Source organism: Carassius carassius, chromosome 39, assembly GCF_963082965.1.
Source record: "Carassius carassius chromosome 39, fCarCar2.1, whole genome shotgun sequence".
In the NCBI taxonomy this organism is placed as follows: domain Eukaryota; kingdom Metazoa; phylum Chordata; class Actinopteri; order Cypriniformes; family Cyprinidae; genus Carassius; species Carassius carassius.
Window position 1 is genome coordinate 15,143,134 of NC_081793.1, and position 18,170 is coordinate 15,161,303.

General features: G+C 36.6%; 2 protein-coding genes across 3 annotated transcripts; one reads left to right on the plus strand and one right to left on the minus strand.

The window, feature by feature from the left end:
- Positions 1-3,084: 3,084 nt before the first annotated feature.
- On the minus strand, positions 3,085-12,154 carry eme1 (essential meiotic structure-specific endonuclease 1). The gene is made up of 9 exons (XM_059530859.1): positions 12,030-12,154; positions 10,444-11,162; positions 10,160-10,287; positions 8,534-8,623; positions 6,889-7,013; positions 6,477-6,624; positions 6,259-6,374; positions 5,970-6,159; positions 3,085-5,787 (listed from the first exon to the last, which is right to left on the minus strand). The coding sequence occupies exons 2-9, from the start codon at positions 11,144-11,146 to the stop codon at positions 5,611-5,613; spliced, it is 1,677 nt and encodes a 558-aa protein (XP_059386842.1). The 5' UTR covers positions 11,147-11,162; positions 12,030-12,154; the 3' UTR covers positions 3,085-5,610.
- mrpl27 (mitochondrial ribosomal protein L27) lies at positions 12,030-13,778 on the plus strand. 2 transcript variants are annotated; one of them, XM_059530860.1, is made up of 4 exons: positions 12,030-12,154; positions 12,492-12,617; positions 12,721-12,794; positions 13,409-13,778. In XM_059530860.1, exons 1-4 carry the CDS (start codon positions 12,088-12,090, stop codon positions 13,613-13,615), a joined length of 474 nt encoding a protein of 157 aa, XP_059386843.1. In that variant the 5' UTR covers positions 12,030-12,087; the 3' UTR covers positions 13,616-13,778. The 2 variants fall into 2 exon arrangements, with proteins under 2 accessions (XP_059386843.1, XP_059386845.1); XM_059530862.1 differs by having other exon boundaries at positions 12,128-12,214.
- The last annotated feature ends 4,392 nt before the right edge of the window (positions 13,779-18,170 follow it).

An 18,170-nucleotide genomic window follows, 5' to 3' on the forward strand; every position in this document is an offset into this window, starting at 1 on the left:
GAAACAAATTATGATCTGATTTTATAAGGACCATCAATGAGATTCTCTATATCTGCTTTCTGATGGCCTTTAGGAGTGTGGACATTCTTTGAGGATACTGAATGTTCAGAAGACTCAGTTTTGGTCCGTTTACACTGAAACACATCCCCAGGGTCAAAAACCTTGGAGTAGTGTAAACAACAGGCATAATCGTAGCAAAAGTTATGCGTTTCAAAACTAAAATGCACTAGTGCAAACATAGCCTTAGTGTAAAAACATAACCTGAAGAACCTAACTGCCCTTAGGTAAAGAAAGACCAGAGAAAGAACATGTTACAACATCATAGTTTAATGTTTATATATATATATATATATATATATATATATATATATATATATATATAAATGTAATTTTGTGTGTATATTGTTTCAGAAGGATAATATACACTTCCTGAGTCGAGTTAAAATGTTTAAAAGAGACAGCTTGTGTTTATGAAAATGGCGTTATAATTGTGTTTATAGCATTTAGCGTTATGTATTAAGCAATTGCCATGTGTGTTAAGATCTCTATGTATAGTTTGAGTTCCTCTATGTTAAGAGTTTGGTTCCTAAATGCGATAAACATTAAAAAAAAAAATGTGTTTCTGCCAAATCAGTATTATATCTGGTTGGTTTTGAAAAGTACATTTTTTATTTTACACAAAATGCAATTTTTGACGAGTTATTAGGTCATGTTTTCTTCCTTTTTTCCAAATAGTGACAAACGCCAGTCTCCCTTTTTGCAGAATGGGATATATCCACTCAACCATTCACAGCGCACCATTCCACACACTCTAGACTATAATGGCAGTGCTTTGAATACACCCGGCATCCTAGTTTTCCTCATTTACTTTGTGATCAACAAACAAGGGCTGCATGAAAAATCGCATGTGGTTGTCGTGCATCTCGACAGTAAAGCCGGTTCTGTGATTAATAGTGTTTTTATTAATGCCATTTATGTTTTTGTTAATCCAACACATAGCACTATTCAACTAAATTAATGTAACTTGGCAACGATGAATGCACTTTTGGAAGTTGAATGTAAGGGAAATGTAATTTTGGAATTTCTGTGGTCTAATGTGATGTTGTTCATGTTCTTGTACATAATGAAATTTATTTTATTGATGTAATTAAATTATAGCATTAACAAGATGACCCTCTGAATTAATTTTGGAAGCGATGACTGATGAATGTATTTTTAGTCCAGTGCCTGTCTATTATTAGTACTGACCAAGTTCTGAGGCTGTCATATGTGGATCAACATTTTCATCAGTTTCAATATAAAAACTGTAATATTGATTCAATGGATTTATTGCGTTTTGAGAAAGAAAAAAAAACTATCATGGATTTATTGTATATTGGGGAAAAAATAATACAATTTTATAATAAATCTTTGAAAATCAAAATCTGGATTAAGATTGTTTTATGTAATTATAGCCTAAAGATGCTATGTGAAAGTTTGAAACAGAAAATGGTGGTTTTCATCTTGCCACTTTCTTGGCAAAGTAAACACATTTTTACTCAAATAAATCAAAATTGATTTATAGCATTTTGGAACCAATCTACATATATACAAACCCGATTCCAAAAAAGTTGGGACACTGTAGAAATTGTGAGTAAAAAAGGAATGGAATAATTTACAAATCTCATAAACTTTAATTTTATTCACAATAGAATATAGATAACGAAAAATAGTGGAGTAATGTCAGAAAGGAGTTTCTCAGAGAAAAATTGCAAAGAGTTTGAAGTTATCATCATCTACAGTGCATAATATCATCCAAAGATTCAGAGAATCTGGAACAATCTCTGTGTGTAAGGGTCAAGTCCGGAAAACCATACTGGATGCCCGTGATCTTCGAGAACTTAGTTTATCAGCTTTTTGAAAACCAAAGTCACTGCACCCGTTTACCAATAAATTGCTGATTTCAGAGATGCTGATTTCATTTTCCAGCAGGATTTGGCACCTGCCCACACTGCCAAAATCACCAAGAGTTGGTTAAATGACCATTGTGCTGGTGTGCTTGACTGGCCAGCAAACTCACCAGACCTGAACCCCACAGAGTCTAATCTAATCCATGCCACACTGAATTGAGGCAGTAATTAAAGCAACAAAGCCCCTACCATATATTGAGATCATGTACAGTATATGAACATACTTTCCAACAATTCCAAAGAAGGCCAACAATTCACAAAATTATTTTTTTTTTTTATTGGTCTTATGAAGTACTCTGATTTGTTGAGATAGTGAATCGGTAGGTTTTTGTTAAATATGAGTTATTTTAACAATTAAAATAACCAAAGACTTAAACTACTTCAGTCTGTGTGCATTGAATTTATTTAATACACGAGTTTGACATTTTGAGTTGAATTACAGAAATAAAGGAACTTTTCCACGACATTATAATTTATTGAGATGCACCTGTAAGTATTCGGATGCAGGCTTCGTTTTTTGTTGATCACGTGATTCTCTGAAAAAAAACCGCGATCTGCTCTAGAGCTTAATCAGGAATTGCAATGCTTACTCGATACGCGCTTTGAAGCTTCAGTGTCATTTGTAACATCACTAGTGTGGAGCCTTGTGTAAAGGTTACACTTAAAATAAATAAAAAAACTTAAATGTGTGATTGATGTAGTGCTTTGAGTATCTGCTTTTTATGGAGCATTGGAGCAGTAGGAAGATGGGTGCCATTTTCTTTTGTTCTCATTTTCTCCTATTTTTTTCTAGTTAGGAAGTAAGGTAAGAGTTCTGTTTACTTTATTTTCTTTGCAGGTTAACTATTTCCTTCGGGCAGGTAGTGCCCTTTTGTTTGTTATTTTGGCTTTACCTGCTCCTGAAGAAATGCTAGTTTTTATGTTTAAATTGTTTGTTTGGGGTTCCTTTGGCAATGTGTATGTTGTCTTTTTTTTTATTATAAATACATTTATTTTTATCTTATTGTGTACTGAGTGCTGGGACTGATAATGGTTCAAACCTTTTTTTGTGTGCCTCTGCTAACCTTCACATTAAAATGTTATTTCCCTTTTGCACCTAGAAACTAATTGGGAATGTAACACAACATAATACACATTTTTTAAAAGACTGAAGTATTTTATTTGTTTACCTTCATGTGACAACTAACAAAATCAGATCAATCAAACAATCCGGACTACATACCACTTGCAGCCAGGGAGCATAAACTTGTGCAGTGAATTACTGTCTGCTAAGAGAAAGATGCCATTAAAATTCAAGAGACATCAGACACTCAAACCATATAGACAAGCCTGTCACAATAACAATTTTGCATATTGTTCAATCTATGCAGTTCATGGTAACATTAATACATTTGTTCAATTTTAAGAATCTTGCTACTGTGTTGGATCGCAATGTGGTGTTCAATAAAACATCAAGCTGAGAACAGCAACACCAGTGTGGATACATTGGTCTAGTCAGTGTACAGTCAGTGTGAAACAATTCTGCCCTCATGTGGAAATCAAAAATTCACCTAACCAACTGGAACAAAAACCACTAAAAATCCACTGTAAGAGAGGAAAACTCTGTACATAAGTGCAGTCTAAAAAAAAGGGTAGTAGGAGAGGGCAAGGTACAAAACAAAATCAACACTGCTTTCCCTCTGTAGTTAAAAATCCTCTAGCTCTGGCAGCCAAAGTTTTCTTAAGGGTTTTGCATCTCTTGTTCCAGAAGAGCAGGATCTGAACATTTGAATCGCTTGAGTCTGATTTGCAAATGAACAAAAAGGCAGAAAGAGAGCCATATAATTAATTTTTAAAGAGAAGCAGAAAACATTGATTGAACGCTGGTGGCAAAGAAACCAATACCACAGCGACCGGCCTACTCATGCTCTGAAATAGATTGTTGTAGTCTTTGACATTCTCTCTTGTCATTTTAACAAGTGGCTCAGAGTGGATCGTGATTCACCGAGCGCCAAGGCAAAACACATGAGAATGCAATTGAAGATTAATATCAGAGACTTTTGTCTTGTTGCCATTTCACTTGCCTGAGGAAATGTATGATTATTATGCCACTGACAACAAAGGGCCAGCACACTACAGGTGGCATTACTGTGGCACAACCCAAGATATTGGAAGTGCACCCACTCTGTCAAGAATACCAAACTGGAACTGGAACAAAACATACTCACAGAACCATTACCGGCGCAGCCTGTAGCACTCCATCTTGTGTGGCGGCCGATAAGAAGGCGCATTTTTCCAAGAGATGAGCTGAGTTGAGAATATCTAGAGAAGGACAGTGACTAACAGCCCTGCTTTGCTTCTATTGACTGTGAGTGAAGGTGGCCGACGTTGACCTACCGCCACTCCCAATCCTTATTAATCTCCAACAAGAAGCAGGAAAAATCCTGCATGCACCAGAAATGAGAAATTGCTACTCTGCTGAACAGAAATTCTTTACAAGGTGCAATCTATCATTTGGAGTAGTCATGACTCATATATGCACATTGCAGACACATAAACAGACCCTTCGCACTTCCACAGATATTTGTATTATGATGCAAATGAAACACTATTAGAGAAACAATTCCTCCTCCTAAACGTTTAGGTTAGACGAGTTACATTGTACTTTGTAAGTTATGATATTCTACAACAGATTTTTGGAAACTAAAGTCTCATTCAACCATTCACAAGCCACTGAAGACGTTAGCAGTAGCACTGCAGACTCTAGGTCGTAAAAGCTATTATAGTCTGCATTCAGAGTACACGGAAATTGGATTTCATACTATTCAGCTAAACAATCACTCCAAGGTGATCCCTTTTCAAGCTGCAGTACTTCTGCTCATATAATTCCCTTCGGCACAAGCACACACCTACTAGCCATAGTTTGTTATGCCATCCCTTAAACTGTAGAGGAAATACTGCCTTGAGGGACAGGTATGAAGCATGCAGCTCATCTCTTAAGCACATTTAACAGCTCGTTACCCCACCGCTCGTTTCCGGCAACACGACACTCCTTGGTCAGGTGCCATTGTCTAGTGTGCTGGAAATGAGCCATGAGTCTCTACGGTCCTTAGACAGTGACTCAAGGGGACATTTTGGTTACCGAAAGGAGTGCAATAGTGCCTTAAACAGGAAAAAAGCCAAAAGCTTTTGTAATTAATAGTGCCCTCTCTAGTGCTGGTAATATATGTAAAAATAACATAAAGGGAATTAATTCTAAATGATTCAGCTTGGGTATGACCTATTGGTCTTAATTGTGTCCAAGAAATACTGTGCTTGTGTAGCATTTTTGATCATTTACTGCATTTCGGCTTCCGTCCAAGGTTAGTTGCCACTGGAAAGAAGAGAACAAAAAGCTCGAAGAAACTTTCAAGGTTCCCCCTTTAGTATAAAGAGGTACATAAAGGTTTGCAATGGGGTAATTTGAGAAAAACTAATTCTGATGGAGGTAAAGTAAAATGTTTTTTAGCTACTTTGAGAATCATTTAATATCAACAATTTATTGTAAAAACTGAGAAATATAACTTTTTTGAAAATCTGGCAAATTCAGGCTTGAAGTTTATAAAATATCTGAACTGTAATAAATATCGATAGCACTATGCTTTTGACAATTGTCCTAATGTGTACAAGGAGACAGAAGAACCTATACAGCAGAATCAAGGGGCTGATGAGCATCACATGACATCATCAAAAGAAACAGCCGTTTGGAAAGCTCTGGACCAACTCTGCGGGTTGTAGAAGTCACGCCCTCTCCACGACGAATGAGTATGTCTGCCAGCAGACCAACTTTTTCATGTTCCGATTTGCACCGTGCATATGCCTACAAGTAACAGATATACATTCAAACATAAGATCTCACACCAGAAAACATTAAATGTCATTCATAAAATGATTTACAAAAGAACAGTATATGCCATTTGTTCATTTGTCTGCCGATAATGTGTTGGCAAATAAAATTTGTATTAGCTGTTACACACTTCAGTAATTGAAAACAGATTAAACCTGAGTAAGAAGCCGAGGAGAAGGGTAGGCACTGAGTATAGCACTGGCCATATCAGGGCTGACGCGGTTCAACTGCTGTATTTGCCTCTTCCAAACTTGCAGAAGGCCGTTCCCTGTGCGGTCCACCTTCTGACCCCCTGCCCACTCACTCTCCAAACAAAATGTGAAACCCGTCTTCTCTCGCTCCCGTCTGGGAAAAGTAAACATACACAAGTAAAAAATAATCCACTGTAGCTAAAGATGCAGCTGGTTGGAGAGTGATAAATAAGGAAACTGGCTTCCCACTCACTTGAACGGTGCCTCGGCTACTGCTTTGGTTGACATGGTAATATAATCAGTGAAGTCTTTCCAGGTAGAGAGGAAGCGAACCTGGACCCCGGTTTGCAGTTGCAGGTCTACCAAAGCCTGATGGACAGGTGAGGGGGAAAAAAAACTGAGTTGAAGCAGAGGACCTCAAATATGGCCATGAATTTATATATCGACTGCCAGTGAGGTGGTTCAGCTTACCTCCTCCACCTGCACTCGCGAGACCTCAGGAAGCTGATTGATATCATCTTTCTTTCTTCTCTTTTTCTGCGCTCCCTGAAGTCCTACATTCTTTTCCTCACCCAGCACCGCCTCACGGTATTTCTTCTGACATTTTGAATTCTGGGATCTGCATAAGAACATTAGATGCAAAATTAAGCAATTATAAACTCAATTGTCATTCAAAATATATCATAACATACATGTGCTAATGCAAATGTTTGTTTTATGATTACTGTTCAAAAAATAATATTCATTCTGATAAATCATTCAGTATAAAAAAAGAAAAAAATTCAGAATTAATTATTTATTATAGAAGTGTAACGCTTGTATTTGTGTCAAAGCATTTAGATGAAATATTCATTAAATAAAACTATGTCTGACGGTCAATCACCTGAAGTACTTGTCTATGTCAATCACAACCAGACTGAGGGTTCTGCCTGGGTTCCTGCTCATAAGTCCTTGGATCCAAGTGGTCAGAGATATGCCGCTTTCAATCAACACACCGTTGCATTGCCGCTATATTAAAAACAAAAAAGCCCCACACAGAGCCTAATCAGGATAGAAATCCCAAAGCTGTCAAAATTCAGAAGACAGGTATTTTTCAAAGATCAAGCAAAAACATATTTTAAGGCGCTTACAGATTATAATTTTTTACATAATTGAGAGGAGATCCCGTAATTATATTCATTACTCTTAATTGCTCCGACTCTTCTTGGAAAGGTCATAACTGCTAGTTTTTCTGTTGCCTTTTTCAATTAAATTTTTAGTTGCCACATCATGCAAAAAGGGCACATCAAACAATTGTCTGATTAAGGATCAATTAGGTAATTATAATGGTCCAATCGGAAATTACACCATACCAGAACATAATGGGCTTCATTTATGAAACGAACATACGACGTAGGCGTACAGTCATTCCAATGCAAAACTTGGTATTTCTTTCAATATGGACTTCAGCGGTGGTTATGATCAAATCTCACATCTGATCTCAGCTCATGTACGCAAGTTTTCGAGTTACCTGAACTTTAGTGCAGCATAGTAAATACGGTGGAGAATTCTGTTCATTTTTGTTTTCCTGACCGTCAAACGTAGCTCATTAGCCGATCGTTAACCAGAATTAGAATGTGTTTTTTTTGTTTGTTTTATGTGCGAATAGCAGACCATGAGGATTTAATCATTGCCATCACCTGCAACACTTCTATGAAAGTAAATAGGATCACAACAAAATATATAATAGACTATAATTTAATTAATTGATTAACAAAAGGAAAAAAATAACAACTGTGCAACAAGATTACGCTTTTTTTTTTATTTGTGCATTGTATTTCTTTTTTATATATTTATTTGATTAAATCCATCTGATCGCACAGGCGCCTCACGCACAGACAAACAAAATTAGTTCTCAGCCATTCATCAGCAAACTAAAATGCAGTCAACCAAACATAAAAGTTACACTGTTTATTTTAAAAGGTCTGCTTTAAAATCAGTGTGCAGAGCCCAAACAAACATTTTTGATGACAGTATAACCTCTGTGTACAGGTATTAACCTAATGATAACCCCTTTCATGCTCTTCCCAATATTGTGAAAAACACCAAATTTAAGATAGAATTTGAAGGAAAAAAAAAGTTTTGTTATTGACGCGGTGATTCAGACAGCTATTCCTAACGAATGTTAGGAAAATATGTTCTTATGTTATATGGTATTTTATCTACAGTTTAATATATATTTAAATATATATATTTTTTTTTTACTATTTATTTGAAAATACTTCCTCTTTTTGGCTGGATTTCGTTTCTCCGTGTAATAAACTCTAGGGGTGAGGCTTCTAAACCGGGGTGTTTTTAGGGGCGTTATATTCAAATGACAATTGTTTTCAGCCGCCCATATTTATCAACGAGCGGTCATTCATACGATCAGATTGGCACCATACAAATGTTTCATAAATCCCAAGTGAACTCTGACTTAAGTTGATTTGTGCGCACGGATCTGCACTCGTTTCTACGTTAGATTGATAAATGAGGAGCAATGTGCCTACCTTGCAGTAGTTATTAATCATGGTTACAAAGTCATCCACAGGAACTTGGATTACAGTATTTGAGTCTGGAATGGACATCATCTCACCAGTCTGCAAATAAAACATTTAAAAGAACTATAAAAATATATGCAAAAAGATTAAGATTAGAGGTTCTCAACCTCTTTGACTACAAGACCCCACTTTGTCCAAGACAATATTCTAAATATCTCCTATCTAAGCTAATACAAACCTCTGTCACGTCTCTTGAAATAAAAAAGTTGAACACAAAAATATGTCAAGATTGCAGTACATTTTTATTTTTTTGTTTTTAATCATATTAAGATTATAGTGTGTTATTAAAACTACATTTACATTTTAAGACCCTAGTGGCTCCCGGTCTTCTGGTTGAGAACCACTGGTTTAGATGTCCGTTACTTCTACCCAGATATTAGACATCACACATATATTTAAGGATCTTCTTTATCTACAGTCCTAAGTGTATGTGTGTGTATCTATATCTATCTATCTATCTATCTATACATACATATATATATATATATATATATATTTTTTTTTTTTTTTTTTTACAATGATTTATTAATGTATTTGAATTTTTTTGTCACAAATTCAGCATCTACATCCGTGACATTCAAAAGGAACTGCTTAGGTGACATATTGCAGAACAGCGATATTCTAGCAATTACATTCATCCAAACGAAAATGTTCATCCTCATTGCCCCTATTGTTACATTTACTGGTAGGTTACCTTTGCCATCATGTAACCTCACTCTAAAACATTAATAATAGCACTGTTAAATGTAATCTTTAGAAAATCCTAGAATGAATACAATGAAGTTGTAGCCTAATGGTTAGAGATTCAGAGTCGTAATCCAAAGGTTGCGAGTCCGAGTCTCGGGCCGGCAGAAATTGTAAGTGGGGGAGTGAATGTACAGCACTCTCTCCACCTTCAATACCACAACTGAGGTGCCCTTGAGCAAGGCATTGAACTACCAACTGCTCCCCGGACGTCGCAGCATAAATGGCTGTCCACTGCCCCGGGTGTTTGTTCACAGTGTGTGTGTGTGTGTGTGCGAGCACTTTGGATGGGTTAAATGCAGAGCACAAATTCTAAGTATGGGTCAGTATACTTGGCTGTAAGTCACATCACTTTCACTTTTTTTTTCATACTGTACACTATATTATGTTGTGATACAAATTAAAAAGCATTTATTGACCCATATTAGTTAATAGTGTTTTATTATTTACAATAACAATATTTATTTTAGAATATTTCATTCTATGTATGTATGTATGTATGTATGTATGTATCTATCTATCTATCTATATAATGTATGTATGTATGTATGTATCTATATATATATCTATATATATATATATATATATATATATATATCTATATATATATATATATATATATATATATATATATATATATATATATATATATATATTTATATATAATATATCACACACAATTTCAAATTTAATGTCAGCCTTATTATGAAAATAAGTAATTTATTTGATTATTTATTTATTTATTTACCATCTACATCTCAAAGCAAGTGACAAGTAATATGGCTAACATGTTTTCTTTGGTGCATTTGTATGTGTAGAGTGCTGTCATGCCTGAGGGCAAGGTGAGCGTCTGGCCCAGCTGACACTACGAGGAAGAGACTGCTTCTCTATGGCACAACTGCAGCCCATGGCATGCAGAGAAGTCAGGAGAGCGCCGCCACCTTCCAGCTGCAGTAGGCCTATGGGGGAGAGGCAGCTAATCAATACTAATCCATTCAGCAAATGCAGCTTAATACCGCATGCCAATGCTTTTTAACAACTCTGGAAAAGTATCAAAGCACGGAAAGCAACTGTGACAGCAATGATGAGCACTGCAGGCACACACTGCCACCTACCTGGATCGACCGTCACCACCAGGTGTTTGATGCACTCCTCTGGCCTTAGGATTTTCACAGCATCAGCCAGAGCTTTCTTCTCCATCCTCAATCTCTCCTTCTCTTCCTGCTGATGCTTTTGCATTGCTCTTTTCCTTAGGGTTTCCTGTCTGGCAACTTCAACTTCTGCTGGGGTTTTCTTGCGTTTGGCCAGGTAAGTGCCATTTTCTGCTTCAGGTGGAGGTTCTTTTGTGAGGTATGGTGCATTGTTGTTTGAGATGCACTGCCTTGTTATATTGCTACAGATCTTGTTACGTTCAACCGGCTGGGCCTCAGGGTTGATATGATGTGCTGGAACATCTAAGAGGCGTGAGCATCCATTGGAAACCACATTAGAAGCCCGGGTCTCATCTGCACTGATAGTTGCTGTACCCAGACCAAGCTGTTTCTGTTTCAGTCTTACAGCTAAGGGAATCATAGCTTCCTCTTCTTCACTGTCACTACTGACCATCAACACGTCACTTCTAGCAGCTCCAGCGGAGGCGTGGACTTCCAAAGAAGAAACTGGATCAGAAACAGGAGCCATTTCTGAGTCTGAAATGTCTAAAACCACCAGGTTGGGCTGTCCGGATTTTGACTGTGAGAAATCAAACACAGGCAGCTGCTCTGAATCACTGGAGTCACTGTCACTTAGGAGGAATCCAGGTCTACTGATGCAGGTCATGCTGAAGATCTGCGGTCTGAAGGAAAGTTCAAATTAAAACAATTTAACATGCAGGGCTCAACAATACAGATTTTCTGATGCCCTGGTAATATTTATTTCCTCCAGAAAAATGTTATATAACGTTACATATGAAATCCATTTTTTTAGCAACACGTTATATTTAAGAAATCATATTATATATTACTGGTTCTTTCAAGTCGAAGTCAATACTTAGTTTTTAATTATTTTATTAGCAAGGAGTGGCATTGTTCTAGCTGACGTTTTCAACACTACCATACTTCTTTCTCAAAGTTTCAAACAAAATATCATCTGATATGTTAGAAAGCTAATCAGCTTGTTTAAATCAGATGAATACGCAGAAAACGGAACAGATCCATAGCTAGAAAACGTTGTTTGTAGTCCTACTAACGTTACTGTAAAATCATAATTGATATAGGATTTCTGGCAATTTATCTCTTTAACGTGACAGCGGTGGATATCACAGTTTAAACATTGTTCAATCACTGTAGTAACTGCGGGATGTAGGAAAATATGGTGACTTCCATAAAACAATTTTACATTAATATGCTGTTGAAACATGATCAACTAATATTCGGTTAGGAGAACGGTGCCGATTTCGCGATATTCAATCACAACCAAAGCTAGCACCGTCGCGTGTGACTCTATTATACAACTGTTTACATTTAACGTTACGTTACATACACACACACACACACACACACACACGGGAAAACAGAAACGAGCAAAAGTTTCCAGCTCACGACAGCAGACCACATTAAATATCAAGATACAAATGTTCATGCAACTCAGCATCCTCTCAAATCTTCTATTGCAGCTGTACATATGCAATATTCATTAAACACATATTTTTCTTTATACTCACGCCAGTTCAATTTTGTAGTTCGCGGGTTCTGAAGAATCACAGGAGTTCCGCGCGCGCGATGTGCGTCACACCCACGTCATTCAAAATGGCGGCGCTCGCGTCCTTGATCCTGCAATCCAGACCCTGTAAGTAAAATGACCGTTTTATGACTTTTTCGGATTGTAATAATGTACAGTGCAAGTCAGGTATGAATAATAGCTGCTGATATTAATCAATTGAGACCTTTCAGCGTTTTGTAATGACTGTTAGTCGGTACTAAGCGTGTTAAGCCACCATTCCCTGACAGCACAGTGAGCATGTGTTCAATGTTGACAGCAGTATCAACAGTATTTAAACTGTGAATTGTCCAGCAAACAATTATATCAAACGAATACCTATGACGTGAAGGAAAGCTTCAACATCATCTAACACTACTATGTTGCAGGCAGGCAATGATTTCTGTGTTCCTCTGGTCTTTTGCAGGTATTCTGTTCAGTCAAACACCCACAGTTGTTCTGACGAGATTTGCTTCAAAGAAATCAGGAGGAAGCAGCAAAAACCTAGGAGGGAAGAGTGCTGGCCGTAGATATGGTTACAAAAAACAAGATGGTACTTTGACTTGATCTCATATGAGAAACATGTAGAGATAAAAAAAAATTCTGTAACTGTGGCTAGTCCTCCATTAATTTACGTTGTATTTCCTACTTTTAAGGGAACTTTGTACATGCAGGCAACATCCTTGCAACACAACGCAAGGGTCTTATGCGCTGGCAGCCTGGAGCTCATGTAAGATGTTTGGAATCAAATATAGCTATAGCTGTGCCTGGCTGGGGCAAGTTATCATGTGTTTTATGTTATTATTGTATACCATTTATTAATTACAATTTCTGCTCACTAAAATGCTTTGATATCACATGCTTAGATATTTTTGTACAGTATCAAATTTTTATTTATCAATTACTTTGATCCAAAATTGTTTCCCTTTTTAAATGTTTGCTGAAATGTCTAAATATGTAGTCGTATCTGATTTCACAAGCATACAATGACAGAACAAAGCACAGTTTGTAATATAAGTTGGTATACACACACACACACTTTTTTCTTAACATTTTCTTAATATTCTAATAAAACTATTTAGCATTTTTCTAATGAAAAAAATATATACGTATGTGTGTGGGTGTGTGTATTGTTCATTACAAATTATATTTATCAGCGTAACACTTTTGAATGTAACATGGAAATCTTAATTTTATTGGATTAAATCTTTTTATTTTTTTCATTAATTTTAAATGATAATGCATTGTTCTCAATCTCTTCAAATAACATTACAATTATTTAAAAATTTAAATGGATAACATTCAACTCACTGGAAATCAATCTTCCATTGTCTGTCTTCTCAGGTCGGTATTGGAACAAACAAAACACTTTATGCCCTAGAGGATGGTATTGTCAGATTCACCAAGGAGGTGTTCATTCCTCTACCACGTAGTGCCGAAGCCAGGGATGTGATCCCAAAACTTCCCAAGGGTGCTGTTCTGTATAAGACCTTTATCAATGTCATTCCTACAAAACAGGAGAATACATTTAAACTAGTGGACATGGTATGAAAAAGACTTTCTTCAACTTCAGTTGAATCTGGATTCTTTGGACTGGTAATCCACCCTGGAATATTTTGATGGTCTCCTTTCAAATGTTTCTAAGAATTCAGCAGTAAAATATTTCTTTTTATTTGTACAGTCAAGTTGTATTCTAATAAAAGTGTTAACCTAACCTTGTGTGACTTTATTATGTTCAGTACAATAAAATACACTACATAATTAAAAGCAAAATAATTTATAATGCGATGTACAACCCGAATTCCGGAAAAGTTGGGACGTTTTTTAAATTTGAATAAAATGAAAACTAAAAGACTTTCAAATCACATGAGCCAATATTTTATTCACAATAGAACATAGATAACATAGCAAATGTTTAAACTGAGAAAGTTTACAATTTTATGCACAAAATGAGCTCATTTCAATTTTGATTTCTGCTACAGGTCTCAAAATAGTTGGGACGGGGCATGTTTACCATGGTGTAGCATCTCCTTTTCTTTTCAAAACAGTTTGAAGACGTCTGGGCATTGAAGCTATGAGTTGCTGGAGTTTTGCTGTTGGAATTTGGTCCCATTCTTGCCTTATATAGATTTCCAGCTGCTGAAGAGTTCGTGGTCGTCTTTGACGTATTTTTCGTTTAATGATGCGCCAAATGTTCTCTATAGGTGAAAGATCTGGACTGCAGGCAGGCCAGGTTAGCACCCGGACTCTTCTACGACGAAGCCATGCTGTTGTTATAGCTGCAGTATGTGGTTTTGCATTGTCCTGCTGAAATAAACAAGGCCTTCCCTGAAATAGACGTTGTTTGGAGGGAAGCATATGTTGCTCTAAAACCTTTATATACCTTTCAGCATTCACAGAGCCTTCCAAAACATGCAAGCTGCCCATACCGTATGCACTTATGCACCCCCATACCATCAGAGATGCTGGCTTTTGAACTGAACGCTGATAACATGCTGGAAGGTCTCCCTCCTCTTTAGCCCGGAGGACGCGGCGTCCGTGATTTCCATCAAGAATGTCAAATTTGGACTCGTCTGACCATAAAACACTATTCCACTTTGAAATAGTCCATTTTAAATGAGCCTTGGCCCACAGGACACGACGGCGCTTCTGGACCATGTTCACATATGGCTTCCTTTTTGCATGATAGAGCTTTAGTTGGCATCTGCTGATGGCACGGCGGATTGTGTTTACCGACAGTGGTTTCTGAAAGTATTCCTGGGCCCATTTAGTAATGTCATTGACACAATCATGCCGATGAGTGATGCAGTGTCGTCTGAGAGCCCGAAGACCACGGGCATCCAATAAAGGTCTCCGGCCTTGTCCCTTACGCACAGAGATTTCTCCAGTTTCTCTGAATCTTTTGATGATGTTATGCACTGTAGATGATGAGATTTGCAAAGCCTTTGCAATTTGACATTGAGGAACATTGTTTTTAAAGTTTTCCACAATTTTTTTTACGCAGTCTTTCACAGATTGGAGAGCCTCTGCCCATCTTTACTTCTGAGAGACTCTGCTTCTCTAAGACAAAGCTTTTATAGCTAATCATGTTACAGACCTGATATCAATTAACTTAATTAATCACTAGATGTTCTCCCAGCTGAATCTTTTCAAAACTGCTTGCTTTTTTAGCCATTTGTTGCCCCCGTGCCAACTTTTTTTGAGACCTGTAGCAGGCATTAAATTTTAAATGAGCTAATTAAGTGGATAAAAGTGTAAAATTTCTCAGTTTAAACATTTGCTATGTTATCTATGTTCTATTGTGAATAAAATATTGGCTCATGTGATTTGAAATTCCTTTAGTTTTCATTTTATTAAAATTTAAAAAACGTCCCAACCTTTCCGGAATTCGGGTTGTATGTATATATATATATATATATATTTATTTATTTTTTTACAATATGATTTCTAAAATCAGCATTTGTGGAAAGCTTCAGGAAACAGTGTTAAATCTTACTTTCATAATCATCAACATTTCTGAGGGAAGCAAAATAAAACAAAGTATGTTTCACATTCAAGTTAATTCTAAAGACATAAAGGGTGGCTCAGTCTTTCAGCAGATCAATATAAAGTTAAAAGTGCTTGCAGGTTTTAAGATCTGCTTTTCATGGAGCATTGAACAGTGCAAACATTGTCCTTTTGCTGAGGTGTTTTAATCTCCTTCATTGATTTCATCCATTCATGTTAACTAAAATTCAGAACAGCTTTAGCGTTTTAAGGATTTAGACTGTCTCTCTCTATAAAACAGACAAGGACTATCTTTATAGCATTTCCCTTTGGGGCTCAGGGTGTTGTTCATATGCATTAGCAGGATTAGGGGAAGTGAAGCTTGAGAGTATCCTTAGGTTGGATGAAGCCAAGGAGAAATAAGAAGGATTTTACCAGTACTGGGTAAGAAACAGTGTCAAATGAGTTGTTGCACCACATAGCTCAACTCTTTCACCTTTAGTATGAGAGGATTAAATAGGGAGAATGCTGAAACTTTCCAAGGACAGCCACTCAAGCAGGTGCCACTTCATAAGCTTCAAGTTAGCTTCAACTTTATATGATGCAGATTTAGAGAATGTTCAAGGAATCTTCATTGTTTGGGAACTCTTTATGCACACAAGAATAAATAGGTGATTAGATTGAATGCTAATGAAGAAAGGGTGGGAAATTGATTTAGAAAGTAATTAGAGATTCTGAGTAATGCTCAGTGTAATGATATATCTGGCAGATAATTGTTATTCAGCCCTGAACATCAGCATGCCACACTATATTTCAGGAGAAGCAAAATGCAAATGTCATGTCAGAGATAAATTAAGTATAAACAGTATAATCACATACATAATGAATAATAAATAAATAAAAAGATTTACAAATAAAAAGTTTACATCACTGAATCTTTATCTAATGACATTAATACGGAATTTTCTAGGAAGAAAGCATGGTTCCATTTTACTTGAATCTAAACAGTGTTGTGGAAATTCTCAATACGAATACATCTTAATACAAAACTAAACTGACTTCTCTACCATGTACAACTCCAGCTGCCAGTAACATAATACAATACTACAGTTCCAATTTACTACAATCCAATACTTCCCTTCCTGAAGTATCATGACAGTGTCCCATCAAGAAGCTTTTATCACTACCTCAAGCCACACACGAGCACCAGGACTTCAGCATCTCTCACTGCTCTTCTCAGGTGTACACTGGTCCAACACAGGATCAGTACTAACTCAGAGTATTAGAGCCTTACCCCGAGAGCGGGTCTAAAGTCATCCATCACTATCACTGTCTCTGCTGTGATCCTCTGAGCGCAGAATCTTTAGTACTTCTATTCATCATCTGTGCAACATATACCAGACACAACCCCCAAGCTGCTGTTTGCAGGAAAAAAGTTTATTCACAGCCGGGAGCCCACTAGTCACAACAACCAAGAAAGACTCCCTGAACAGAAAGATACAGGTAAATTTTTGCCTTGAATATGAGTAAAAATCAATATCACTCAAGTCTTCACTGGGTATACTGTTTTAAGCACTTTTTAGGTAAGTATAGATAGATATATAGATATAGATAGTATAGATATATTCATAGAAATATGGCCTTTGATCTGAGCATCCTCAGTCTGCATTTTCTGAACATTCATACTGTATATTGAACTCCCTTTTTTGACTCCTGAGGCCATTACATAAACCATTTCCATCACAACAGTTTGAAGTTGTTAATGAAATATTTGCACAACAATATTCCCTCTTTAAATTGTCATGCTTACAAAGATTCATCACCATGGAATTTTATTTATCACCACAGAGCCCTCTGGTATTTTTTCTACACATCCACCTGTAATGCACAGTTCCTTTCAAATGAGTCCACAGTCAAGCTAAAAGAGCTATAGCCAACATCTAATGCAAGACATCATAGAAAATTAGTTATAGTTAAAGGCATAATTCAACCAAAAATGAAAATAATGTCTTCAACTAAAGTCAGTGGGAAATAATGTTTGGCCCCTACAATATTTTCCAAATCATCTTAGGTAGTCAAAAGAAGTTTGCAACGACAAGACCAAGAATCATACAGTTTTCAATTCTCAATATAAAATCTAGATCCGGTAAGGTTTGGAGAAAGGTCACTGGATTTCAATCTGATTCTCATTGGCCTTTTTGCCGAAAACTATTAGATGCTGTCCCATTGTTCAACCCTTGAAAGCTACTACCCAGTATTCAGCCAAGGAATCCTTGTTACGTCTGTCTGCTTTGCTCTGAAAAGAATGACTGTCAACCCCTGCTCTATCTACTCTGTTGCTTAGCAACAGCTGGTGCGTCTTCTGAGAAGAGCTCAATCTTTCCTTATTTCGGCATTTCCTCACTCTTATTTTTTGTACATTTGAATTGGAGTGGAGCATGACGGTTTGTCCTGGAGGATAAGAATAAACAGTTCCTAAAGGTCAAACTATATTATCAAGGGTTTAGACAAAATCTTAAGTAAAGTTGCACAAAAGATGTTCTATTCCAATAGCAAATAGTACCACTCATGCCAGAACTTCGGAACATTCTTTTTCGTCTTTTCTGTTTTATATAGACAT